General features: G+C 38.3%; 2 protein-coding genes and 2 long non-coding RNA genes across 10 annotated transcripts; 3 read left to right on the forward strand and 1 right to left on the reverse strand.

Annotated features, from left to right (window-relative positions):
- Window positions 1–541: 541 nt before the first annotated feature.
- LOC114322297 (tRNA-splicing endonuclease subunit SEN54) lies at window positions 542–23,098 on the reverse strand. 7 transcript variants are annotated; one of them, XR_014343065.1, is made up of 8 exons: window positions 22,671–22,947; window positions 21,530–21,710; window positions 21,318–21,449; window positions 17,011–17,406; window positions 15,894–16,057; window positions 4,780–6,438; window positions 4,412–4,639; window positions 542–2,162 (listed from the first exon to the last, which is right to left on the reverse strand). XR_014343065.1 is itself a non-coding variant. In XM_028269573.2 (6 exons), exons 2-5 carry the CDS (start codon window positions 21,649–21,651, stop codon window positions 15,919–15,921), a joined length of 789 nt encoding a protein of 262 aa, XP_028125374.2. In that variant the 5' UTR covers window positions 21,652–21,710; window positions 22,671–22,964; the 3' UTR covers window positions 4,250–4,639; window positions 15,894–15,918. The 7 variants fall into 7 exon arrangements, 2 of the variants coding, with proteins under 2 accessions (XP_028125374.2, XP_082749299.1); XR_003650648.2 differs by lacking the exon at window positions 4,780–6,438 and having other exon boundaries at window positions 22,671–22,964; XR_003650647.2 differs by lacking the exon at window positions 4,780–6,438 and having other exon boundaries at window positions 542–2,300; window positions 22,671–22,964.
- Window positions 1,159–9,828, forward strand: LOC114322274 (uncharacterized). Its single transcript, XM_082889785.1, is given in 11 exon segments — window positions 1,159–1,384; window positions 1,440–1,563; window positions 1,565–1,605; window positions 1,608–1,999; window positions 4,978–5,324; window positions 5,326–5,989; window positions 5,991–6,356; window positions 8,277–8,836; window positions 8,900–8,913; window positions 8,916–9,433; window positions 9,435–9,828. Coding segments are annotated over 11 exon segments (3,369 nt in total). The 3' UTR covers window positions 9,552–9,828.
- LOC145801482 (uncharacterized) lies at window positions 11,415–13,467 on the forward strand. The gene is made up of 2 exons (XR_014343068.1): window positions 11,415–11,879; window positions 11,922–13,467. It is a non-coding gene; the product is annotated as an uncharacterized LOC145801482 (long non-coding RNA).
- Window positions 17,413–19,656, forward strand: LOC145801481 (uncharacterized). Its single transcript, XR_014343067.1, has 2 exons — window positions 17,413–17,899; window positions 17,942–19,656. It is a non-coding gene; the product is annotated as an uncharacterized LOC145801481 (long non-coding RNA).
- Window positions 23,099–27,798: the final 4,700 nt, after the last annotated feature.

Raw genomic sequence — 27,798 nt, forward strand, 5'->3', positions numbered from 1 at the left:
TTAATTTCTATCATCTTTCAAATAATAAGTTCTAAAAACTCCACTAACCATAGTCTATAATTCTATAACGGTCTATTTTTTCATCAACTGAGAACTCTTCAACTCTCACAAACTTGACGGCACAGCATGTTCTGCTAATGCACCAAAGGCGTTCGATTGATCAAGATTTTAAATATCAATTGATACGTATTGAAATTTTGAACTTTCGATATCATATCTAATATTATTCATAAATGACCATCTCGCTGATACTAAAACGTATCCCAACACCGCTATTTAAAATCATGCTATTGATCAATGAAGCCAATAAATGACAATGAATGACGCTGAGAGTATCTCCCACCACCAGACTAAGGCCGTGCTCTATTATTTTTTATATTTTTTAAAGATGATATAGTGTGAAACTTAAAAAAAAAGAGCACAAAATCTTTGATATAGTTGATATATAAGATAAAATTTTATAACTGGCATACTCATATTCTACCAATAATATATAAGTAAACAAATACACATGCAAAAATGAAAACAAACAAACACAGCAGGAGGGAAAGAGACAGAAAAACATAAAATAAAAGCAAATATTGAATTGTCATTATTCAATATCTGAATAAAAATAACGATAAAAAGAAGATTCCATAGAAATATTGGATACAACATTTGTGCAATAGAAACGGCACACCCGCATACCTGAGTTTGTGTCCTTTTTGCGACAGTTTTTGTGTTCCTATCACAAATCCTAGAAAGATTATGATTCTATTTTTCATGCTATAAAAAACCTACTCCGAGACCCAACAGATTGGTGACTGGGGGAACACTTTCAAAAAATTTAATCCATGGATATTCATTACCAACATCCAAGCCATGACCTAATGAGCAGCTCCAAACAAGCTCAAGTGGTAGTAATCATGGCGTCTTTTCCATTGCAGAGCCACCTCAACCAGCTCCTCCTACAACATCCCGGTCCACTATGCTTGCTCCCCCACCCACATCCACCAGGCCAAACTCTGCTTCAATGGCATAAACAGTCATGCTTTTGCCCAAATCCATTGCCATGAGTTCCCTACCCCTCCTTTCCTCTCTCCTCCACCCAATGCCTCAAGTCAATTTGCATCACATATCCTACCATCCTTCGAAACCACTTTGCATCTCCGTGACGCCATGGCTGAACTCTTGCACAAAATCTCCCCCACGGCAAGAAGAGTTATCGTCGTCCATGACTTTCTCATGGCTTATGTGGTTCAAGAGTACCAAATGCTGAAACCTACACTTTCAACCCCGGTTGCACGTTCACTTACTTCTGAGATCCTAAATTTCATAACCCTCCAATCTGATTTTCAGAAATTTACATCTGGAACTGGCATGAACTCATGCAGAACAATCAAAGGTACTTGCATTGATTTAATGAAAAGGGAACATATTGGAGAAAACAACTCAAACAGCCAACAACTCAAATAGCCAACACAAATGTTTGATTTGGCTTGATAAACTAGCCCCAAAATCCATGTAATATGCTTCATTTGGAACAACTTCAATGACAGATCAGCAGATTAAAGAGCTTGCAATAACAAAGCAGACAAAAGTTCATCTGGGTGTTGAGAGATGCCGATAAGGAGATTTCGCAGGCAATGTCAAGAGAGCTAAAGCACTGCCACAATGTTATGAAGAAAAAGTGAAAGGAATTGGACTACTGGTGAGAGATTGGGCACCTCAAGTTGAAATTTTAGCTCACCCATCGACAGGCTGGTTCATAAGTCACTGTAGATGGAATTCATGCCTGGAGAGCATCACCCCGGGAGTGCCGATAGCGGCCTGGCCGATGCACTCAGATCAACCCAAGAATGCATTTCTGGTAACAGAGATATTGAAGGCTGGTTTGGTTGCTAAGCAATGGGAGGCAAACCAGAAGGAGATAGTGGCTTCATCAGCCATGGCAAGAGTTGTCAAAAGGTTAATAGCATCAAGAGAAGGGGAGGAGATGAGGAAAAAGGCGGAGGAACTGGTTGGTGACGCCTGGCAGGCAATGGACAAAGGTGGCATTTCTCGCATGGAATTTGGATTCATTCATTTTTCACATAACTAGGTAGGTTTGTTTATTGACGCTGGATGAATTGGATTTCCTTGCATTGGTATGTGGCTCAGAACTTCTCCAGAATCACAACAATCTAAAAATAAGTAATTGATCAACAAAATCATATTACTAGATATGACAGAAGCATAGTCAAGTGCTATAATTCACATTCTTGTGTTCTTTCTTTGTCTGTGTACAATGAGTGAACAACTCATTCTGCAATCTGCTTTGTCTGCATGGCAAAATTTACTACCATTTAAAGCAAATATAAAGCACCTATAAGATCGTATATTCCGTTCAACCCAATTGTTCCAAAAAGCCAAGATCCTCTGTATCTAATATAGTACCCAATGCACTCCCAACCGTATAACAGAGTGGGAATCTCAAAATATAGAAATCTCAAGACACGATCGTGTAGCTGAAAGCTAATGTATTGTATTATTCAGGATGGTGTTATGCCAACATAATTTTTGTACGAAGTGTTGTGATCCTTATTTCAAACCAAAACACTCACTATTATGACTTATAATCTTCAAAATACTATTGTCACATCGTTTGGTAAAATTTCCAGTGTGAAGCTCCTACATATTTCAAAACATTGATAAGTGCTTGCCAGATATATTCTTCGAAGTTAGAGTGAACTTAACTCATCACTTCTTTTTGAAATAAGGGTTTCATATCTGAGCAAATACAAAATAATAAATGTTCCTCAGAAAGAAAACAAAAAAATACCAACCACCAAATCAATGTAGTATACAAAATTAATGTACCCATAAGTATATGCATGACTGATTTAAAAATAGCTACTTGTACAAATATCTACAGAGATATGCTTACCAGAAAAATAATTAGGCCAAGTTTGGCATGATTGAAAAAAGACAAAAAGTAAAAAAATCACTATCCTATTTAAGTCACATCATCTTATTTAAGTCACATCACTTCTCTAACACATCACTTCAAACCCAACCCAAACCCAACCCATATTTCATAAAAAGTCAAAAAGTGCACTTATTTAGTCTTCCCAAACTAGGCCTTAGTACATAAAAATATATGCTTATTATCATTGATTTAGGTGCTCTGGGGAGGATTTTTATTATCATGGTTTCTGAGCTTTTGTTCAATATTGTGGTTCCTAGGAGTACATTATAAAACAGTCTTTAGGGTTGCTACAACATTGAAGATTTGTCTTAACGCCATAATTTTAAACAAGTTTTCATTGGGAAGAAGGCAAATTAAGTATAAAAAAATAGCAATTAGTTGGAAGTATCATATGATCATTTTCTAACAGGAGCAGTAGACTATAAAAATGTCGAACCACTACATCAAGAAAATTGATCCCAACGTAATTATACAATTAAATTGACTATAGTTTACTCACGGATCACGTCACGAGTTTTGTATAGTGAAGTTTTATTGTCAGAAAACAAAGAGCAGTGAAATTTTGTCAATTATTTATATAATTTCATATTCACCATAGGTCATGTTTGATAAATGTTGACAAGATGATTTAAAAAAAAACTACTTTTTCAAAAAAGTAAGGACATTTTAAAGTTTGAAAACTAAATTTAGCAAACAAGGGTATTTTTCTAAATGTCATGTGCGTTGTGCGGGCACCATCCTTCACACGGAAAAACTAATTAAGAGAGATCTATCACAAAAATCCCTATTTATTGTGTGGTAGGCTCTAACAATTTTCACATATCAGTTCTAGTTCGTATAGTTGAATGATAGTGTGTCCAATAAAATCTCCCTCTTTAGGAATATAAATAAAGTAATTTGGCCAATATAATTACACCTTGATACCGGCATCATATGTAATATACCCATAAAAACAAGAAAGAAAACTGAAAAATAGAATTCATATGAGTTTGCCTCTGTTTTGGGTTCTGGCCACTCGAACAAGTCTAAGAAGAATTTTATTTTATTTTTTTAATTTGATCAGCAACAAAAGAAACTTTTATTTATAAATAAAAAAATAAAAAAAATAAAAAGGAAGAGTACAAAGAGGACAAGATGTCCTCAACAAAAGAAGTAAAAACATCATCTACCAAAATAAGGAGACAATTTAAACATCACAAATCACTTTTCAATTTCTAGAAGGAAAAAAAGAAAGAATGATGATGCCAAATGACATACACCTACTTGCTAATATTTTAGTGAAAGAAGTGTGAAATCAGCAAATTGAAAGCACAAATTTTTTGATATGATTGATCTAAGACAAAATAATAATATCATTTAGTTAGTCCGTTGTTAACTGCTTGCTAGTACACAACCCAAAAAAAAAAAATGAAATGGAAAAGCTACTAAAGAATCAAACATTGCAGTAAAGAAGAAATGGCAAACCTTTGAATTTGATTTTGGTGATGTTCTGACACCTCATTGGATCCAATCTGAGAGATCTCATTCAAAAGTTCTCTGATTCCGATCCCCTTTTTTTTTATGTACTTTTCTGTGCACACATAACTGCTTACGAAATTATTTTCAGACAAAGAAATGAGCTGCCTGTAGAAAAGAGTGAACTTCGTTGAATATGAATCATGGATAAGACATCATCTTCAACTTTGTATGTACCTGAAACAAATGCACAGGTAAAAACGATGACAAAGGCTGCAGCGGCAAGTCAGGAAGAGACGAAAGAAAAATATATAAAAATAGAAATCAATTATTGATTTGATATTACAGTATCAGAATAAAAAATAAAAGTTTCATACAGAGGATGAACACAGAAATCGTGCCACAGAAACATCGTAGGACACTAAGCATGGACCTCTATGAGTGTTCTGTGTCATTTTTGTGCCGGTTCTGATTGCAAATTCGTATATAAAGAACCAACTCATTTCAAACAGAGAGGAGATTGAGAACCACTCTTTCAGAAATTTTAATCATCCATGGATGTTCATGACCAACAGCCAAGCCATGACACCAAACAAGCTCAAGTGGTCGTAATCATGGTGCCTTTTCCATGCCAAAGCCACCTCAACCAGCTCCTCCAGCTCTCCTGCCTAATCTCCTCCTACAACATCCCTGCCCACTACGCCTGCTCCGCCACCCACGTCCACCAGGCTAAACTTCGCTTCAATGGCACAAACCGCCTTTCCTTTGCCCAAATCAATTTCCATGGGTTCCCTACCCCTCCTTTCCTCTCTCCTCCACCCAACCCCAACACCCTGTGTAAATTTCCATCACATCTCCAACCATCCTTCGAAGCATCTTTGCATCTCCGTGACCCCATGACCGAACTCTTACACAAAATTTTCCACGGCTAGAAAAGTTATAGTTGTCCACGATGCCCTCATGGCTTATGTGGTCCCGGACATCACTACCACACCAAATTCAGAATCCTATTCTTTCACCACCATTAGTGCGTTCGCTTGTTTCTTTGAAGGATGGCAAATGATGGGAAACTCATTCCAGGTAGATGAACCACAGGGGTTACCATCTATTGAAGTCTGTTACCCTTCCGAGATTCTAGATTTTATCACCCTCCAAATTAATTTTCTGAAATTTACATCCGGATCTACCATGAACTCGTGCAGATCAATCGAAGATACTTACATTGATTTATTGAAGAAGGTACAGATTCGTGAAGACAAGCAGCTATGGGCGATTGGGCCATTGACCTCGAGAAGAGTAAATGGCAGCAAAAACTCAAATAGGCAACACAGATGTTTGGATTGGCTTGACAAACAAGCCCCATATTCTGTGTTATATGTTTCATTTGGAACAACAACTTCGATGACAGATCAACGGATCAAAGAGCTCGCAATGGGGCTGGAACAGAGTGGACAAAAGTTCATTTGAGTGTTTAGAGATGCCAATAAAGGAGACATTTTTGCAGGCAATGTCAAGAGAGCTGAAGCACTACCAGAAGGTTATGGAGAGAGAGTTAAAGAAGTTGGACTGGTGGTGAGAGATTGGGCACCCACCTCAACTTGAAATTTTGGCACACCAATCAACAGGTGGGTTCATGAGTCACTGTGGATGGAATTCATGCCTGGAGGGCATCATCATGGGAGTGCCGATAGCAGCCTGGCCGATGCACTCGGATCAACCCAAGAACGCAGTTCTGGTAACAGACATATTAAAAGTTGGTGTGGTTGTTAAGCAACGTGCAGCACACCAGGAGGTGGTGGCTTCATCAACCATTGCAAAAGCTGCCAAAAGGCTAATCACATCAACAGAAGGGGAGGAGATGAGGAAGAGGGCGGAGGAACTGGGTGGTGCCACCCAGCAGGCAGTGGAGGAAGGTGGAGTATCTCGCATGGAATTGGATTCATTCATTGCTCACATAACCAGATAGATTCATTTATTGAAGTGGGATGAATCAACTTTCCTTGCATTGGATTGAAGTCCAGACAAATCACAACAATCTGGAAATAAGTATTTGATCAATAAAATCATTTTAGTAATATATGATAGAAGTATAGTCAAGTGCTATAATTCTCATTCTTGTGTTCTTTCTTTGTCCGTGTGCATTGGGAAGAAGGCAAATTAACGATAAAAAAGGTATTAATTAGACTATAAAAATGGCAAATTAACTATAGACTATAAAAATGTTGAACCACTGCATCAAGAAAAGTGATCCCAATAAAAGCTATACAATTAAATTGACTATAGTTTGCTCACGGATCACATAACAAGTCTTGTATAGTGAAATTTCATATTCCGAAAACAAACAATAGTGAAATTTTGTCAATTATTTTATAGAATTTCATATTCAACGCAGGTAATGTTTGACAAATCTCAACGAGATGATTCAAAAAGACTATTTTAAAGTTTGAAAACTAAATTTAGCAAACAAGGGTATTTTTGTATTTGTAATGTGCATAGTGCAGACACTGTCCTTCACACGGCAAAACTTATTAAGAGGGAGCTATCACCAAAAATCCCTATTTACTTGTACAAACACCTACAGAAATATGCTCACCAAAAAATAATTCGTGCATAAAAACATATTCTTTTATCATTGATTTAGGTGCTCTGGGGAGGATTTCTATGATCATGGTTTTTGCAGCTTTTGCTCAATGCTCTGGTTTCCTATGAGTACATTATAAAATAGTCTTTGGGGGTTGTTAGAACATTGCTTAGATTTTAAAACAAGTTTTCATTGGGAAGAAGGAAAACTATTAATATTAAAAGAAGTAACAATCAATTAAAGTACCATGATTATTTTCCTGCTCCAGCCATCTATAGTAAAAATTTGATACATGGACTCGGGTATAGGTGTCGGGTGCAAGTGTGAGTGTGTATCTTGAGATTGGGCCCATCAAATTTTAAATTTAAAAGTACATGGATTCGACAAAAAATGGTCATAATTTAGATTTTTAATATATTAAGTGAGATAAAATGATCTTATATATAACATACAACATCAAAAGACATTTTACTAATTTTATAACAATTACACACAACATACACATATAATGATAACAACAGTGTTAAATAAAAATATATAATAAGTGTTCGATACAAAATGTCGGACACGTATCCCACACCCTTATCAAGTGTTAGGTGTCCAAGATGGGTATTTGATTTATTTTGAAGACTCCATAAAACATAGGTGGAAATAAGCAATGCACCCATAAAGGCGAGAAAGAAACTTGAAAAATATGGAGTAATTCAAATGAGTTGCCTTTGTTTTGGGTTCTGGCCACTCAAACAAGTCTAAGAAGAATTAGAAATGCCATGAGAGAGAGTTTATCGGCAGTATCTAACAATTGGTCCTTTCACAACTTGAAGGTCTCAGATTAGTTTTAACTTGCTCAATAGCTTGACTCATATGAAAAATCCAACATGCAAAACAAAAGCAATTATATAATTGTTAATATCAGTTTCAGAATATATATGTATATAAAGCTACCATAGAAACAACCAAGACAGAAATGATGCCACAGAAAGCGTGTTGTGTCATTTTTTGTGACAATTTCTGTATCTCCAAGTTTTCAATGGAAATTCCCTTCACGATAATGAGTCTATTTTTCCTGTTATATAAAACCTACTACTCATGTAGTTCTAGTTCAAAAAGATTAGAGATTAAGAACACTCTTTCAGAAAAATATAATCATCCATGGATGTCGACAACCAGCATCAAACCCATGACCTGAGCAGTTCCAAACAAGCTCAAGTGGTTGTAATTATGGTGCCTTTTCCCGCCCAGAGCCATCTCAACCAGCTCCTCCAACTCTCCTGCCTAATCTCATCCTACAACATCCCCGTCCACTACGCCTGATCCGCCACCCACATCCACCAAGCCAAACTCTGCTTCAATGCCACAAACCACCTTTCCTTTGCCCAAATCCATTTCCATGAATTCCCTACCCCACCTTTCCTCTCTCCTCCGCCCAACCCCAATGCCTCGAGTAAATTCCCATCACATCTCCTACCATCCTTCGAAGCCTCTGTGCATCTCCACAATCCCATGACTGAACTCTTACAAGAAATCTCTTCCACAGCTAGAAGAGTTATCATTGACCACGATGCTCTCATGGCTTATGTGGTTCAGGACACCCCTACCACACCAAATTCTGAATCCTACTATTTTAACGCCAGTTGTGCGTTCACTTCTTTCTTCGATGGATGGCAAATGATGGGAAAACCTTTCCAGGTAGAAGAACCACAAGGATTACCATCTGTCGAAGGATGTTACACTTTAGAGGTCCTAAATTTCATAACCCTTCAAACTGGTTTTCTGAAATTTACATCGGGAAGTATCATGAACTCGTGCAGCTCAATCAAAGGTAGTTGTATTGATTTAATGAAAAAGGTATAAGTTGGTGAAGACAAGCAGCTATGGGTAGTCGGGCCATTGAACGCAGAAATGACAATGCAAAGCCAAATTGCCAACACAAATGTTTGGATTGGCTTGCCAAACAAGCCCCAAAATCTGTGTTATATGTTTCTTTTGGAACAACAACTTCAATGACAGATGCACAGATCAAAGAGCTCGCAATGGGCTTGGAACAGAGCAGACAAAAGTCCATCTGGGTGTTGAGAGATGCCGATAAAGGAGATACTTTCACAGGCGATGTCAAGAGAGCTGAAGCACTGCCAGAAGCTTATGAAGAGAGAGTGAAAGGAATTGGACTGGTGGTGAGAGATTGGGCACCTCAACTTGAAATTTTGGCACACCCATCAACAGGCGGGTTCATGAGTCGCTGTGGATGAAATTCATGGCTGGAGAGCATCACCATGGGAGTGCCGATAGCAGCCTGGCCGATGCACTCGGATCAACCCAAGAATGCATTTCTCGTGACAGACATATTGAAGGCTGGTGTGGTTGTTAACCAATGGGCAGCACTTCAAGAGGGGGTGGTGGCTTCATCAACCATTGCAGAAGCTGTCAAGAAGCTAATGGCATCAATAGAAGGGGGAGGAGATGAGAAAGAGGGCTGAGGAACTGGCTGTTGCCGCCTGGAAGGCAGCGGAGGATGGCGGTGTTTCTTGGATGGAATTGGGTTCATTCATTGCTCACATAACTAGATAGGTTCGTTTATTGACGTGGGATGAATTGACTTCCCTTACATTGGATTGTGGCCCAGACCACCTTCAAAATCACAACAATCTGGAAATAAATATTTGATCAATGAAATCATATTAGTATATACGATTGAAGCATAGTCAAGTCCTCCAATTCTCATTCTTGTGTTCTTTCTTGGTCTTTGTGCATTGAGTGAACATCTCATTCTGTAATCTGCATTGTCTGCATGGTGAAATTCACTACCATTACTACAGCTTTGAGTACCTAGGCAGTTATAACCTTATGTCGTCAATCTCCACATCAAGGGTTCAAGCAATGGTTAAGCACATATGAAATCATACATTCAGTTCAACCCAATTTTTCCAAAAAGCGAAGATCCTCTGTATCTAATATCCTTTTTACCATGTACAATATGGTGGGAATCTCAAAATACATAAATCTCAAGACACAATCATATGGCTGAGAGCAAGGGTTTTTCTAAATACTTTATCTCAGATTGTTTTTTTTTTTGTAATGTTTAGTATTTTCAGGTTGGAGTAACTCAGATACAATTTTTGTACAGAATTTTCATACAGAATGTGATATTTTGTGATCTTTTCATTTCCAACCAAAACACTCACTATTATGATTTATAATTTCAAAATACTAGTGCCACATAATTTCAACTGAATTTTTTGTATAAAATTTTTGTTTGTGTATCATTTTTGTTCAGCTTTGCTGTGCAACTCCTACAGTGAAAGGTCCATCATGCTGTATGGAAATTTTGTATGTTTGTATTTTATTACTCATTTCTAAACATCAATGTGTGCTAGCCAGATATATTCTTTGAGGTTTGAATAAACTAACTCATCACTTCCTTTTGAAATTAGGGCAAATACAACATAATACAAATTCCTCCAAAAAAAAATTTACCAAATACCAAATCGATGTACTACAGAAAAAATCATTTAAAGTACCCATAATATATATATATATATATATATATATGAATGATTAAAAATAGCTACTTAAATTAGCAAAAAAAAAAAAAAAAAGAAGTTACTTGTACAAACATCTACAGTACCAAAAAAACAATTGGTACATAAAAAAAATATAATGTTATCATTAATTAGCACTGGGGAGGATTTCTATGCTCTAGGTATTTGGCCTTTTGCTAAATGCTCTGGTTTCTTAGGAGTGCATTGCAAAATAGTCTTTGGGGCTGTTAACAATGCAGATTTGTCTCCAACTACCGCACTTTAAAACAAGTTTCCATTGGGAAGACTGCAAATTAACTATTAAAAAAAATAGCAATCAGTTGGACGTATCATGATTGTTTTCAAACAAGAGAAGTGGATTATAAAAATGTTGAACGTCTGCATCAAGAAAATTGATCCCAACATAAATTATACAATTTAATTGACTATGATTTGCTCATGGATCACGTCACAAGTTTTGGATAGTGAAATTCTATTGTCTAAAAACAACAAATAGAATATAATATTTTTATTTTTTTTTTGGATAAATTACATTGATCTGCATTTATTTCGGTCCCTTTAGTTTTACTAAAAGAGAGGTATGTGCAATTATGCCAAAACTGTAGTACTTACTGTATTTTCTTCAAACGTTAGGGGAGGTCAGCGTAATTTACCCTCTCATTTTTTAAATTTTATATACAACATGAATCTTATTTGATAGATCTCAACAAGAGAATTCAAAAAATAGTATTTTTTTCAAAAACAAATATCTAAATTAAATTTAACAAATAAGGGTATTTTTGTAATTGTGACGTTTGCAGCGCATGCGCTGTAGTTCACACAGAAAAATCTGCGGTCGCATCCTTAATGCATTGAAATCTTATTAAGAGGGACCTATCCCCGAAAATTCCTAATTATTGTTTGTGTGGTAGACTTACATTTTTCACATATCAGCTCTTGTTTGTCCAATAAAGAACTCTCGTCTCCCCCTTTTTTAAGGGGAAATTATGTTTCAGCAAGAACAGCTCAAAATAATTGTAACTTTTATAAAAGTATAAGTGGGTGTAAAATATATTGATGTATATTATTGATTGATGTATTACAAGATTGTTGTATTGATATATTTGTAATTGTTGAATTATTGAATGCTACAATGATTCCTATATATAGAAGAGTAGGTGGTAGATGGAGTAGGTAATATATTGATGTATATTATTGATTGATGTATTACAAGATTGTTGTATTGATATATTTGTAATTGTTGAATTATTGAATGCTACAATGATTCCTATATATAGAAGAGTAGGTGGTAGATGGAGTAGGTAAAGTGGAGGTGGTAGGTGGAGTAGGTGAAGTGGAGGTGGTAGTGGTGTAGTGGGTTTAGTGGAGTAGGTGAGGTGGTAGTGGTGTATTGGGTTAGGTTTAGTGGAGTAGGTGAGGTGGTAGTGGTGTAGTGGGTTAGGTTTAGTGGGTGAAGTAGGTGATAGGTTTTAACAGCCCCCCGCAAACTCAAGGGGGATAGGAACTAACCAACTTGAGTTTGGAGAGAGTAACAAAACAAGAAAATACATAAAAAATAAAAGAGGATAGGAGACACTGTATGGTCGTGTCAGACCGTTGTAGAAGACCGATGTAGAAGACACTGGCTCGTGTCGGACCGATGTAGAAGACAGTTTATGGGGTCATGTCGGACCGTTGTAGAAGACAGTTTACAGAGTCTTGCTGGACCCTTGTAGAAACTAACCGGAATCAATGTCGGGACAGTTTACAGAGTCTTGTCGGACCCATAAAGGAGCTAACCGGAATCAATGTAGGGACAGTTTACAGAGTCTTGTCGGACCCATGAAGGAGCTAACCGGAATCAATGTCGGGACAGTTTACAGAGTCTTGTCGGACCCATGAAGGAGCTAACCGGAATCAATGTCGGGACAGTTTACAGAGTCTTGTCGGACCCTTAAAAAGTCGCACCCTCAAAAGGTGTGCCTCATTTTTCAAAAAAGGCGTGCCATCAAAAGGCGTGCCCAATCCATAAAAAGGCGTGTCATGAAAAGGCGTGCCATCAAAAGGCGTGCCATGAAAAGGCGTGCCAGGTTGTCGGCGTCAAAAGGCGCGCGATGCGCGTGGCTGCCTCTGTGTCATGGTCTTTATAAACCGAAGCGGAGGAGGCAGAAAGTGAGACAGAAAAACTGAGAGAAATCTCTGAAAAAGTCTTCGTTCTGCTTAGAAAGAGAGGTTTTGCTGAGAAGAAACTCTGTAACACTCTCTATAACACTCTGTTGCCCAGAAAAAATGGCTTCGTCTTCCCGCGAGCTGCTCACCCTCTTTCCCGACCTCAACGAGTCCACAGGAGAGAGAACGGGTGCGGTGGCCAGTGAACCTCAACCAAACACCGCTGGGTATACTCCGTTGAACTTTCCGATGCGGTCTGTGGAGCAAAGAATGGCAGGGCTGTCGGATGTGGAGGCCAATCAGTATACTTTGAAGGCATGTGTGGAAAGCATGACGGCGGTCACAAATTTGTCGAACCGGCTGCAGAGTAGAACAAATGAGGTGCAGCATTTAAACTCCCAGCTGGCTCTGCTCCAACGCATGTATAAGGATGCGCGAGCAGAGATCAGTGTGCTAAAGGCAGAAAACAAGGAGTTGAAGCGAAAGGCCACCGTGATGTTCCGATTTGGAGGGCCGCCATATGCTGCAGTGGAGGAGCAGGGAGTAAATGTGCTCGGTGGCGTGGGAAGCACGGAGGCAACACCGTCAAGGGCCGGCCAGGACGGAGGCAAGAAGAAGAGACCGGCGGCAGAGTAGAGAAGAAAAAATCGTGCCTGTGGATGTGTTTTTTTTTTTTTTTTTTTTTTTTATGTAAAATGGTGATCGGGGTCGATCCCGGAGATGAATAAAATAGGGTGTGTTGTGCAAATGTGTAATTTTTTTTTTTTTTTTTTTTTTTTTGTTGGTTTTTTTTTTTTTTTTTTTGTTTAAATAAAATAAAAGAAAGGAAAAGAAGGGAGACAAAGCAAGTTGTGTTTGTTTCAAAAGAGGAAGTAAAATAATAATAAAAAAAAAGTTGAGTGGAAAGAATGAAAAAGAAAAAAGATGGTGGAATGGCTCAGATATGTCTTGGCCAAAAGTCTTTTGAAGGAAAATAATAAAAAAAGAAAAAGAAAGTTGAGTGGAAAGAATAAAAAAGAAAAAAAAAGATGGTGGAGATTTACAGGTTGGCTTGGTCGTGAGTGGGGAACAGCAAAGGAATGAAAAAGAAAAAGAAAGAGAGAGAGAGAGTGGGGGGAAGCCATCTCAGGGTACATCTGGGTATCACCACATGTACAAGGAGTACCGTGATACCACACTGAATAGTGCTGCTTGGCGTCACCTTCTTAAGCTCCCTCAGAAAATACCAGAACTTGGACTCTCTATTCCGTGAGTGACCCATCCCTTCCGCTTTGTGGTCTTAAGACGATGGCACAATGTGAGGAAATCAATGGTCGAAGAAGACGACGAAGCTTCTGTTCCATCCAAATGCGAGGCCATCTTGGGCCCCGACCCAGATTCGGAACTGTGGTTCTGGGCACGAACCGAAACGAGCCTCGGACTCGGAGGGTCGTTGTTGAAGAAAGCAAGGTTCAACGAGGTTCGATGAAAACAGGGAGAGATAGAGCGGTTGAGTGGGAGAGAACAGTGAGGGGACGATGAGAGAGAAGAGGGATTAGCTGCCATTGTTGAGAGGAGAGAGATTGAAAACAGTTTTGCTTTTGAAAAAACAGAGAGTAGCGGTGCTGGTTTGCTTTTTTTTTTTTTTTTTTTTTTTTTTGTGTTTCTGTTTTCTAATGATTTGTGGGGAGAGGGGTGGAAGTGTTGGCACTAACAGAGGCGCCGGAGATGGAGCGGAAAGTGGTGGTGGTGTCTTCGGAGTGGACGTTGGAGGAAGAGATACGGGTTGGGTCGGGTCTGACGTAGCAGAAGGAGTGACCCAGATCGGCGATGGGGTCGGAGATGACGAGGGACATGTCTTTTCTCCGGCGAACTCCATCGTCGCGGGTGACGCACATGCTGAATTTCCTTAAAACGTTACCCATCGGAAACGAAGCGAAATTGCAGAGCGAGAATCTCAGTGGTTTGAACGGTGTGCCTGAAATTTCATGGCAGAGAGAGACATGGGCTTCGGTGATGTAGCTTCTGGGTTAAGGGTTTTCGTGGCAGCGGATGGAAGGTATGTATAGAGGTCCGGCGGGCGGCCAAGGCGAGGCTGCCGCCCGCCGGTGAAGCGGAATTACTAAGTTGTTAACCTTGCTCTGATACCATGTAAAATATATTGATGTATATTATTGATTGATGTATTACAAGATTGTTGTATTGATATATTTGTAATTGTTGAATTATTGAATGCTACAATGATTCCTATATATAGAAGAGTAGGTGGTAGATGGAGTAGGTAAAGTGGAGGTGGTAGGTGGAGTAGGTGAAGTGGAGGTGGTAGTGGTGTAGTGGGTTTAGTGGAGTAGGTGAGGTGGTAGTGGTGTATTGGGTTAGGTTTAGTGGAGTAGGTGAGGTGGTAGTGGTGTAGTGGGTTAGGTTTAGTGGGTGAAGTAGGTGATAGGTTTTAACAGTGGGTTTATGTCCAATGCAAGTGAAAGTTGTGGCATGAGACATAGCACTGTCACTTGCAACTTACACCTTCATAGAAGTGTAATTATTTTGAGTTATTCCTACTAAAACTAAAATGTCCCAATAAATAAAGTCATTTAGCCAATATTAAACCTCGATACTAGAGTCATCTACACCCATAAAAAATGACAAAGACAACTGAAAAACAAAATTCAGATGAGTTGCCTTTGAATATGACTCAAAGAGATCTGAGAAAAACTACAAAGGCCATTAAAGAAAGCTCACCAACAATATCTAACAATTGATCCTTTTTTCAGAACTGAAGGTCTCATATTAGTTTGAAACTTACCTGCTACTCATAATAAAAAACACGAACAAAATATTAACCAAATTCAACAGAAATTGCCAATCATAAAATCCGATGGCTTTGGGCACAGCTATTATGATTATAATTGTCTCCATTTTTTTACGTTTCAGACAAACAAATAACACCAAAAATGAAAGTAATCAACATCTAAACTGACATTCAGAAGAATAAAACAGAAAAGGGATTTTAAGCTGATTTAGTAATTATTTCAAAGAAGTAATATATGCATTCTAATTTATCAATTTTTTTGCATAAATGAAAACAAAAAAATCAAAGTCGCATGCACTAAAAATCTCATTTTCATTTCTCAAACATTATCATAATGTATTTAAAATTTAGAATGTTATGACATACAGCAAAGTCACCGAATCTAGGAACTCAAACAATGGTTTGCCAATGAATATATGCCCATCCTACACTTACGTGTAACTCCAGCATAACAGGAATGTCAAGGAAGGACAGGGAGCTCCACCCTGTTAAAGGAGAAGAAACTGACACGTCCATACTCAACATGACAGAACTTCAAAGGAATGCCATTACACTGTCTCTCAAGGTCTTCAATCTCTGGCTTGGATGGCGGATGCCCACTACATGAGAAAGAAAATCACCATTAATTTGAGTCTGATTTAACAAGAAATGCAGATCCATGTCTACAAAGGAAAAACAAAAGGAGCATTTCAAGTGCCAAAAATCATATTTAATGACCACTAAAATGATTGCCCCAGACTAACATTTTACCAGCAAAAATGATTTTTTTGGAGTAACTGCAGCAATAATTTAAGGTTACCTGATAATTCTTAGGGTCTACTGGATAGCCAAGACAATAAAAAGAACTGAATTAAATAAGGGGAAGTCCCAATTTCATTTATTTATTTTTATTATTATTAATTTTTTTTTGCCCATCATCTTGCCACCCAAAGGAGCATTAAGCTACTTTCGAAAAAAGCACATAAAGGACCACTCAAAACCTAATCCTCATAAAATACAATGCCCATGCAGCACAATCCAGCACCATTCAACCAGTAGGGTTTGGCAAGAACTGATCTAAGGGGCCATTTTTGAGCCGTTGCCAATGCTTCTATGAGCTGTCAATGACACATTTTGTTTTGTGGAAAGGGCAGGGCAGGGAAAGTGAACAAGAGAAGATCTTTGAAAAAGTCCTTTAGATAGTTCAAAACCAAAACCAATTTTCTAGAGTTTGGTGAGTATGAACTATAGCCAGATCTTTCCCGTGGATACAATAATGAAAATGATTCTCTTTGTCCACGAGAGGTGAATTTCTCATGGAAATTTAAAGACTGTGAGACACATATGTGAATAATCCATTTATAATTGACTAGAAAAGCTCCGAAAAAGCATCAGGGCCTTTCACTAATTGCATCCATGGATTACTCACAAGTCAATACATGTTTGTCACATGTTTTTAACTACAAGGCATTGGAGAAATGCATTATATTCAAGCTAATATGGTCCAACAATTTTGTATCACTATTTTACAGCACAATTGTATGGTCATATAAGAGTTAACAATATTTATTACCTGGTCATGCAGAGAACGAAACTTGGATTGCCAGGAGAGGACTTTCTAAATTTGCTATTAGGAGGGTAAACATCAAATACAGGTCTGACTTCATCAATCCTTATATTATTGAAAAGCTCGTTGACGAGATTTAGGTCTTCAAATTTCTGATCTATTATCACTTCAATCTCCAGTGTGCCTTCAACAGAAGGAGGCTTATTCTTAATACTCTTCACAGTCCAAGGGATACCATGACGCCCAACAATGTATCCCAGTGACCTCAAGTGCCTGTAGACTTCAAATGACTCCCAACAACATCCGCTCTTTCCTTCTGCAACCTTCTTATATATATCTTTTAAGGGAACTGATCTATCATCAGCATCTAAGAGACTTAGTTCACCTCTTTCAGCCAAAAACCTACAACAAAACAAAAATAAATAAAGAAAGAAAGAACATACATGTTCAACATAACCATAGCATCTACTGTTTCGTGAATTTCTAAATTTATTTCACTGTGTCCATCATGTTTGCAAATCATTTCCAAAATGTTGCTTTTCAAACTAATTGAAATGGTACCCAAAATTAAATTTTGATCCTTGGATGTCAATACTATAATAAGATCTGACAAATACAAAGACCCTTCTACATTTCTTTTAATATAGTGTAGAAATTTAATGTATAAAGAGAAATAGAGAATTGTATTATTGATTGATATAATGTTGATATCTATTACAATGATTCATGATTCCTATATATAGAAGATGGTGAGTGTGTAGTAGGTAAGGAGTAGGTGAAGTGGAGGTGGTAGTGGTGTAGTGGGTTAGGTTTAGTGGAGTAGGTGAGGTGGTAGTGGTGTAGTGGGTTAGGTTTAGTGGAGTAGGTTTAAGTGGGTGAAGTAGGTGGAGAGTAGGTTTAGTAGAGTAGGTGAGGTGGTAGTGGTGTAGTGGGTTAGGTTTAGTGGAGTAGGTTTAAGTGGGTGAAGTAGGTGGAGAGTAGGTGGATTTTAACAGCCCCCCGCAAACTCAAGGGGGATAGGAACTAACCAACTTGAGTTTGGAGAGAGTAACAAAACAAGAAAATACATAAAAATAAAAGAGGATAAGAGACACTGTATGGTCGTGTCAGACCATTGGTGAAGACACTGGATGGTGGTGTCATAACGTTGTAGAGGACACTGTATGGGGGTGTCATAACCATGTAGAGGACACTGTATGGTGGTGTCATAACGGTGTAGAGGACACTGGATGGCAGTGTCAGACCGATGTAGAAGACAGTTTATGGGGTCATGTCGGACCGTTGTAGCAGACAATGTTGTGACAGTTGTGGTGACAGTTTACGGAGTCTTGCTGGACCCTTGTAGAAACTAACCGGAATCAATGTCGGGACAGTTTACAGAGTCTTGTCGGACCCATGAAGGAGCTAACCGGAATCAATGTCGGGACAGTTTACAGAGTCTTGTCGGACCCTTGTAGAAATTAACCGGAAACAATGTCGGGACAGTTTACAGAGTCTTGTCGGACCCTTGTAGAAACTAACCGGAATCTATGTCGGGACAGTTTACAGAGTCTTATCGGACCCTTGTAGAAACTAACCGGAATCTATGTCGGGACAGTTTACAGAGTCTTGTCGGACCCTTAAAAAGTCGCACCCTCAAAAGGTGTGCCCAATCTGTCAAAAGGCGTGCCATCAAAAGGCGTGCCCAATCCATAAAAAGGCGTGCCATCAAAAGTTGCGCCCTCAAAAGGCGCGCCCACTTCATCAAAAGTCGTGCCCGACAGAAAGTGTCGAGCCATCAAAAGGTGAGCCGGAGACGCGGCGAGGCACGTGAGCGACAGAGCGGCGTGTCGGCCGCGTCGTCAGTGTCAATATAAACCAATGCGGAGGCGGTGGAAACCAAACCAGACTGAAACCTCTGAACTTGTCATTCTGAAACAATCTGTAAATACTCTGTATCTAACCCTTCTCGGAAACACTCAGCAACCCAAAAAACATGGCCTCTTCTTCCCGTTCAGCTACCCAGAACATGGCCTCATCTTCCCGTGGTCTGCTCACTCTCTTTCCCGACCTCAACGAGTCAACAAGAGAGATAACTGGTGCGGTGGCACTGGAACCTCAACCAAGCGCCCCGGAGTTTGCTCCGTTGAACTTTCCTATGCGGTCTGTGGAGCAAAGAATGGCAGTGCAGTCGGATGTGGAGGCCAATCAGTATACATTGAAGTCATGTGTGGAAACCATGACTGCGGTTACAAATTTGTCGAACCGGCTGCAGAGTAGGACAAATGAGGTGCAGCATTTAAACGCCCAACTAGCTCTGCTCCAACGCATGTATAAGGATGCGCGAGCAGAGATAAGTGTGCTGAAAGCAGAAAATAAGGAGCTGAAGCGGAAGGCCACCGTGATGTTCCGATTTGGAGGGCCGCCATATGCTGCAGTGGAGGAGCAGGGTGGAGTGATCGTGCCCAGTGGAGTGGGAAACACGGAGGCAACACCGTCAAGGGCCGCCCAGGACGGAGGCAAGAAGAAAAGACCTGCAGCAGAGTAGAGAAGAAAATCCTGCCTGTAGATGTGGTTGTTCTGTTTTTTTTTTTTGTTTTTTTTGTTTTTTTTTGGTGTAAAATTGTGATCGGGGTTGATCCCTTGATATGAATAAAATGAGTTTGGTGTGCAGTTTTGTCTTCTTCCGGGTTTTTTTTTTTTTTTTTTTTTGTGTAAAAATAAAAATAAAAGGAAAGAAAACAAGAGATAAAGAAAATAGATAAAAAGAATTGGTAGATGGATTATATGAAAAACATCAGTGTGGGAAATGAAATAAAATAAAATAAAGAGTTGAAAAAAGCAGAGGTGGGTGAATAATATAAAAATAAAAAGAAATGAAAAGAGGGGGACAAAAGTTGTTGTCTGGTGTGATGATAAAGAAATAAGAAAAGAAAGTGAGTGGTATCCATGTTGGGTGAGTAAAGATATTAAAAATGTTCTCCTCATAAGAAAAGGAAGTGAGTGGGTCTAGTGTGTCTTTACCTTTCAAAACTCAAAGCTTCCGAAAAAAAAAAGAGAGAGTCAGTGCATAGAGAGAGAGAGAGGTTCGTAGCCCCTCTCCATTTGTGCTGGGTTTGCTGAGAGAGAGAAGAGAGAAAATCAGTTTGTGTACTTTAGACACAAGATGTTGATGCTAATGGTCAGGCTTAGCTTCCAGATCCATTTGGAATATTCTCTTCTTGTTTCATGGTTGCAACCAGTAGACAGAATCACTATCATCACTGCCAAACCAGCGCATGCTGCGTTCCCAATCACTGAGAGGGGCTGCCACACTGAAGGCAAGGCTGGAAAAGGGGTATGGAGCTACAAGTATATCCCTGACTGACGAACAGGTTGAAGAAGCAAATGTCTCAATAGCATTGAACTTTGTTTCTAAAGGGGGCGAGCTTCTTAAACGCACCAGGAAAGGAGCTCTCCACTGGAAGCAAGTTTCTATCAACATAAATTCAAATTGGCAGGTGGTAGCTAAAATGAAAAGCAAGCACATGGCGGGAACATTCACAAAGAAAAACAAGTGTTGTCGTGTCGTCACCTTTGTCAATGTTCAGAATGTGTAGAAAAGAAACGGAATAGATTAAGGTCCGGCGGACGGCTAAGGTGAGGTTGCCGCCCGCCGGTGAAGCGAAAAATATTAGGTTCTAAACCTGCTCTGATACCATGTAGAAATTTAATGTATAAAGAGAAATAGAGAATTGTATTATTGATTGATATAATGTTGATATCTATTACAATGATTCATGATTCCTATATATAGAAGATGGTGAGTGTGTAGTAGGTAAGGAGTAGGTGAAGTGGAGGTGGTAGTGGTGTAGTGGGTTAGGTTTAGTGGAGTAGGTGAGGTGGTAGTGGTGTAGTGGGTTAGGTTTAGTGGAGTAGGTTTAAGTGGGTGAAGTAGGTGGAGAGTAGGTTTAGTGGAGTAGGTGAGGTGGTAGTGGTGTAGTGGGTTAGGTTTAGTGGAGTAGGTTTAAGTGGGTGAAGTAGGTGGAGAGTAGGTGGATTTTAACATATAGGAAAACAATGATGACAAATATATCATACGCATTTCACTATCATTGTCCTTGCGACACTGATGAAGCTAACAAAACTGTGGGTCAACGAATCACATTAAATATACAACAGATTCAAAACTTAAAACTTTTATGTGATAACATAGGAGCAATACAACAAAAATGGGTGTCTACTAACTTATAATCCAGAGTTCAAACTATAAACTACACTATTCAACTGGTTCCGCAAATCATTACAATAAGGATAAGAGTGGAAAATTCAAAGAACATCATTACATCACTTACAGAGTCTCTTCAATTGAGCAATAGATCTTGCTGCTGCGAACTATTCCTATTGTTGTCCACATGCTACCCTTCTTCCCAACAACCTCAGCCATTCCCATCTCATCATCCCAATGGGCCCTTGAAATATTTTTCCTAATGGAAAAATACACAATTAATTGTTAAAACACAATGATCTAAAGAATTTATAAACAGTCTTTCATCAAAAGTTCTACCTAAACTGCAACTTGGGTGTATCACCAGATGTAAAGTAATGTTCTTCATCATTCGTGTCCGGCACACAGACCTCAGAATCACTCGTTCCACCTGAAGAACTTGCCCATTCCTCAACCTCCATCCCACTAATATTTGTCAAATAACTTATCAACAATAAATGGAAGATTCAAATCCCATAACCTGAAACATGGGCAACAAAATACAAGTTCATTAGTAATGTTCAGAGACTTTTGGAAAAGAACAAGTGTAAGCATGACTTCAAAGAAACTATATAATTTTCTTTCAAAGGCCATAACATTTATATATCTAACAAAAATAAGCACCTACTGTAGCACCCCAAATGAAAAGGGAGCTGAGGAAGTAGCATCTAATAGCCAATTGCCCAGTAGCAGTTCTAGGCTGTCTAAGTCCATGTCCCCCACATGTCGTATCTTGCATTTTTTTTTTAAATTGTCATGTCAGCATGTATGTGTCGTATCTACATCGTGTTGCATGTCCTTGTCCTTGCTTCTTAGTCCCACAGTTCAAGATCACGAAGACTTTGGTTCTCAAGGACAGAGAATCATAGTATAAGATTTCCTTCGATCTAGTGAAGTTATTGAATTGTAACATTGAATAGCTCACCTTGGCAACCTCTAATTGCTGAATTAGACTCAGTAAAGTGAACCCTTTAGTTCATACAGGCCACAATAACAAAAAACTTCCTATTGAAACTCACAAAAAAAAATATATTGCTGAACATTTTCACAACATTTCATACAAACCAAGTCAACCAAAAACGTAGAAAAAACTATGAAAATGATAATTGCACAAAGTCCCAAACATCTAAGTTGTTGACTAATACTAATTTGATAGGCCTTCTCTGAACAAAGTCCCAATCACCTTAAACAGTGAGTCATCTAGTAATGTCTCAGATAAATAAATCCTCTTCAAGTTTTGAGTTTTAGTGTTTAATCCAAACAAAATATCAAAGCTCCAACACATATACACAAGTTCATATCTTTATGTTAACAGGTAAAGCCAAGATGGGATACCATACCATTCAATTACACAAAAATCTTAAAATCAAAATTTAACTAAAATTAAAACTCATTGTCGAACAATTCCAATATAGCATATTGGAGTTCCAAATATGCACACCTGATTGCAGTGATGCTATCTTGATTCTCTGTTCTGTACTGAAAACGCACTTTTGCAGCACTATCGCCAAGTACCAATCTTGCCTAGAGTCAAAAAATTGGATTTTGATGATTTTGAGGTCATCAAAATCAGACAGAATCAAACTACCTCTCTTGGGGATGGATGGGTTGCAGACGGCGGCGTGGGGTGGTCGGGTAGGGGGCTGGCAGCGGCAGGGGAGGGTGGCCCGGAGTAGGTTAGTTCAAGGAAGATGGTGGCGCTATGCTAAAGGTTATTTTTTATATTTTCAAAAAAATAAAAATATATATAAATTCACATCTGGTAATTATTTTTCATGTTTTCATAGGTAAAGTAATTAATTTTTTTTTTTTTTTCTTCTGCTCTTTTGAAATAGAGTAAATTACGTCTTTAAGATTTCTGACAAATATAAGACGCTCCCTAATTTTGCACAAACATTTGGGAGGTTCTATATACACACCATAAATTGTCTCAAGACAAATCATTTCTAAACATACATCAAAAATAATTTAAATATTAAATATTATTCTCATCACACACCACAAATTTATATATTTATCTATACTCACACACCAACCCCAAACAATATACACACAAAGTTCCATCTTTGCCCCCACACAGCCACACACCCCATACCCACGATATTCATCTCCCCCTCCATTCTCTATTCAAATTGGTGAACACCATTGCTGAAAACACACGTCGTCTGTGGTGTTGCTCAACACAGCTGGAATTTCACATTGGAGATTTAGTAGGTGAGTTATTATTTATTTTAGGGTTTTATGCACTTATCTCCATTGCTGAAAACACAACATTACTGCATTCCACGGATGCTCCGTTCTGGAAAAAAAATAACAAAAAAATAAATTGTAAATGTTCGGCAGTACAGAGTCGAATTAAATGAAATTGCTCAATTTTTGTTAACCGAATATACGAATAAAGTTCAACTGTAGTATGTGGAACACGTTGTTCGACCGTAGTATGTTGAACAAAGGCATTTTGTTCGACCGTAATATGTTGAACAAAGACATGTTGTTCCACGGTAGTATGTTGAACAAAGCCATTTTGTTTGACCATAGTATGTTGAACAAAGGCATTTTGTTCGACCGTAGTATGTTGAACAATGATATAATATCCACCTCTGGTTACTTGAACTGTACCAACTATTTACCACTCAGCAAGTAACGAAAATGAAAACAAAAACAACAAAAAAATAACCTCTTCCTTGCTCCATTGTTGCGAATCAAAGTTGCCAGATGCATCCTTCATTGAATCCATTCAAAATCTTCAAAAATACTATATTTTTGATTATTTGTTGAAGAGTTTTTGGTTTTGGTTTTAGGGTTTTTGTATTCTTGACAAAAAAGATACGTAAGGAACAAGTTTGAAATTGATGATTTATATTATATTCATTCTTGTCCTTTATGGTAAATACACAAATGGTGTGTAACATAACTTGTCCTCTATAATCATTTCACTTAAGGTTAAAATTGTAATAAAAAAAATTAATTAATGATTTGCCTTGAGAGAAAAGGTGGTGTGTAAATAGAGCCACCCCAAACATTTCGTCAATTTTGCACAAAAGACGTTAGTAACCTATACAGAATAATTATATTACCCTTGCTCTTGCATGCAAGATGATGAAAATGCCCTTTGTTCAAACATAGTGGAAAAAATCCACCAACAATACAATCATTAAAAAAAAAAATACTATTTTCTAGATTTTTAGAGATGGAGAAGCAAAATCCCCAATATATATATATATATATATAACAAATTTAAAGATAATAACAACAACAATTACTATCAAACAATTTCAGAGAAAATTCAAGCAATTTCTCACAAATTTCAAGCAATCTCAAGCAAAGCAAAAGGAATCTTAACTAATTTCAAGCAATTTCAGAAATATAATTTCACAAAAATGAATACTTGGATAAAAAAAGATGAAATAGATGAACCCAGATGATGAAGATGAACTCAGATGTAATTTCACAGAAATTTTTTCAGATTCTTCAATCAATTATGTCCTCTTCATCTTCATTACATTGTGATTTTGTTAAACTTTTGAGATGAAAGAGATGAACCCAGATGATGAAGATTCAAGCAAACCTTGATGGAACGAACTAACTCCTCCCTCGTTTGCCCTTGATGGATTCAAACGAACCCAGATCGTACGAAGTCTAACCCAAACACACACAATTATTGGAGAAGAGAGATGGACAAGGGGCTTTTCCCAAACAAAGCCCCTATACTAATTTATTTCTCAAATTAAGCCTAGTTTGGCCGAATTTTTTGAACTAACCTGAAGCGTGTTTTGTGAACACGCTTTTAGCATTTTTGTAGTCTAGATAGACAAAATAAACAAAATCATGAAAACGTGCTTAAAAAACGCGCTTTTAATTAAGATTTCACTAATTATCGCATCAATTAATAAAACATGGTTGACAAACACGCTTATGAAAACGTGTTTTGGAAACATGCTTATGAAAACGTGATTTGCAAACACGTTTTAAACTTTTTGCCTGCGTTTGGTTGTGTTTTGTAAATGTGATTTGAGAGTATGAGTTGTATTTTGAGTTTGTGTGTTGTAGAATTATGATTTGAGTGTAGAAAATTTGTTTGGTAAAGAGTTTTGAAAATAGTTTTGGAAAAGAGGTTTGATTTGAGTGGGGAATTGTTGATGTGACATTTGATATGTGATACAAAAATTTGCAACTCATAACTAAACATACAATTCAAAATTATTTTAAAGCACATAAAAAATTTAAAAATTTTCAGAAAATATTTTTCCCAATTATATAAATGAATTGCAAAAAAAAAAAAAAAAAACTGTACAGCAGAGGACATCCGGGCGGATGTCCCTAGGGATGTCCGGGCGGAAGACCCCATGGACATCCGGGCGGTCTTCCCTGAGGCAAAAAAATCACAAAAAAAGCTGCTGATGCACAGAGCTCTCGGCAGAGATTTTGAAAATTGATTCCAAACACTCAACCAAACATCATACTGAAACACACCTGTAGAATTACATTTTCAATTCACAACCAAACAGAGCCTTTCTTTTTCTTTTTCTTTTTCTTTTTCTTTTTCTTTTTCTTTTTCTTTTTAACCCTATGGTACAGTCTGTAGACACCCCATTTTTGACCGTCCTCAAGACTTGGGCGTCACTGTTTGAACACTCGGTGATCATCCTTGTTTGTGTTCGTCTTGAGTTCCCGGAGGTCTTGGCTATGCGCCTTATCTCAAGATCTCTCGACTCGACTGTTTTGTGTTTGGTTTTGCACCAAACACTTGTGTTTGGTTTTGCACCAAACACTTGTGTTTTGCCTTTGAGGGGCAGGAAGTGGCTTGATAACCATCCCCACACATCACCGGGCATGTCTTGAGGCCACCGGCTGTGTTTTGTTGCCATCGGCCAAATGTTTGGCCGGTCGGCACTCTGTTTGGTCGGCCGGTCACTTATTTTGGTCAATCGGCCACTTTTTCTGGCCGAGCCCTTTTCTTGAGAGGGTTTGAACCTTTTGAACCCCTATTTTAGCTTCTTGAGGAAGCTTGAACCCTTTGAACCCATGGTTTTAGCTTCTTGAAGAAGCTTGAACCTTTTGAACCATTGGTTCTAGCTTCTTGAGGAAGCTTGAACATTTTGGACCCTTGGTTTTAGCTTCTTGGGAAAGCTTGAACCTTTTGAACCTTTATTCTAGCTTCTCCAAGAAGCTTGAACCCTTTGCTCCAAGCTTCTCCAAGAAGCTTGAACCCTTCTAAGATTCCAAGATAAGCTAGCACCTTTTGCACCTTTTCCTCAAGCTTCTAAGAGAAGCTTGACCCCTTTGCCTAGCTTCTTCAAGAAGCTTGGCCCTTGTACTCCAAGCTTCTAAGATAAGCTTGACCCCCTTGACCCTTTTGCTTAGTTTCCCTTAGAAGCTCAAGCCTTCATCTTCTCTATAAATACAGGGCCTCTCCTCCCATTTCAAGGGTTAGAAAATCTGATACATATGATATATATATCACTCTCTCTCTCTATATCTCTCTATCTCTCTACATTTGTGTGGGTTAGAGGGTGCAAAAGGGTCTAGTTCTTGGCCATTTGAACTACACCTCCTAGCACAACACCTCCATCATCAACCTAAGGAGCTTGGAGGCCATTTTCAGAGGCTAAAGGACTATTTTTTTGGACCAAGAGGCTGCTGTCCTCTTTTGGCTACAAAGGTAACTCATTTTCCCTCTTTATTCTCCATTTTTGCACACACTTTTAGCCTTACTTTCAAGCATATTTGGGATTTGTTATAAACTGAAAAAATTCTTATTTTAAGCTCCTTTTGAAGTTTGTTTAAGATCGCTTTTGTGTTTGGGGTCGTTTACCCCATCTTATGCCTTGTTTGGCCCCATTTTGTGCTATTTTTGGTGAGCTTCGGGACCACCTTGTTTGGGCCTCCTCACCACTGAAATCTTGAGGGATTTCAATGGTGAAGATGGTGTCTTAAGGTCCTAAGAAGGAGAGGGCCACCCCCTCTCCTTGTTGTCTTCAAAAAGTGTCACTTTAGCCTCATGTGTGAGCACCATTTTCAAGTTCATGTTGGCCATGTCTTAAGTGCTATTTGTGCCTATTTTTCCATGATATAGCACTGTTTTACTTGGTTTAGACACACCATGCTTAGCTTGTATACATGTCTTGTAATGCCATGATTCGCCTTAACATGTGCCTAGCATTTAGACTACCATGCTCATGTGTTTTGGCCTAGCTTTGTGAAACTTTTATGCTTGTTTTAGTATGTTAAGGGACTGTTTTTGGTCATTTGAGTCATTCATTCTTTTCTTTGTATAGCTACCATGCAAACTCTCTTGTATGCCTTGAGCATTGACCCCTCTAGCATGCCATCCTTGCATCATTTCAGTGGTTTGGAACCACTTGTCATGTTATTGCTGTCCTTGTGGCATGCCTATATGCTTGCATTTTATATCCCTTTAATGTGTTAAAAGGTTATTGTCTTATGCTCCTTGTTTGGGCCCTTGTGCATGCTTCCATACTTAAGCCATTTAGATGCCATTTAGGTGGGTTTTGAGGCTCATTTTAGCATGTCACATCTTTGTTTTCAGTCATTTAATTCATGCCATG

The sequence above is a fragment of the Camellia sinensis genome, chromosome 10, assembly GCF_055761805.1.
Source record: "Camellia sinensis isolate YWXY chromosome 10, ASM5576180v1, whole genome shotgun sequence".
NCBI lineage: Eukaryota > Viridiplantae > Streptophyta > Magnoliopsida > Ericales > Theaceae > Camellia > Camellia sinensis.

Coding starts and splice junctions, on each gene's coding strand:
- LOC114322297 (XM_028269573.2), bottom strand. CDS start 21,651: ATGGAGGTTGAGGAATGGGCAAGTTCTTCAGGTGGAACGAGTGATTCT. Junction 21,450..21,529: donor ACACCCAAGTTGCAGTTTAG/GTAGAACTTTTG, acceptor TTTTTCCATTAG/GAAAAATATTTCAAGGGCCC. Junction 17,407..21,317: donor TGCTCAATTGAAGAGACTCT/GTAAGTGATGTA, acceptor GTTTTGTTGTAG/GTTTTTGGCTGAAAGAGGTG.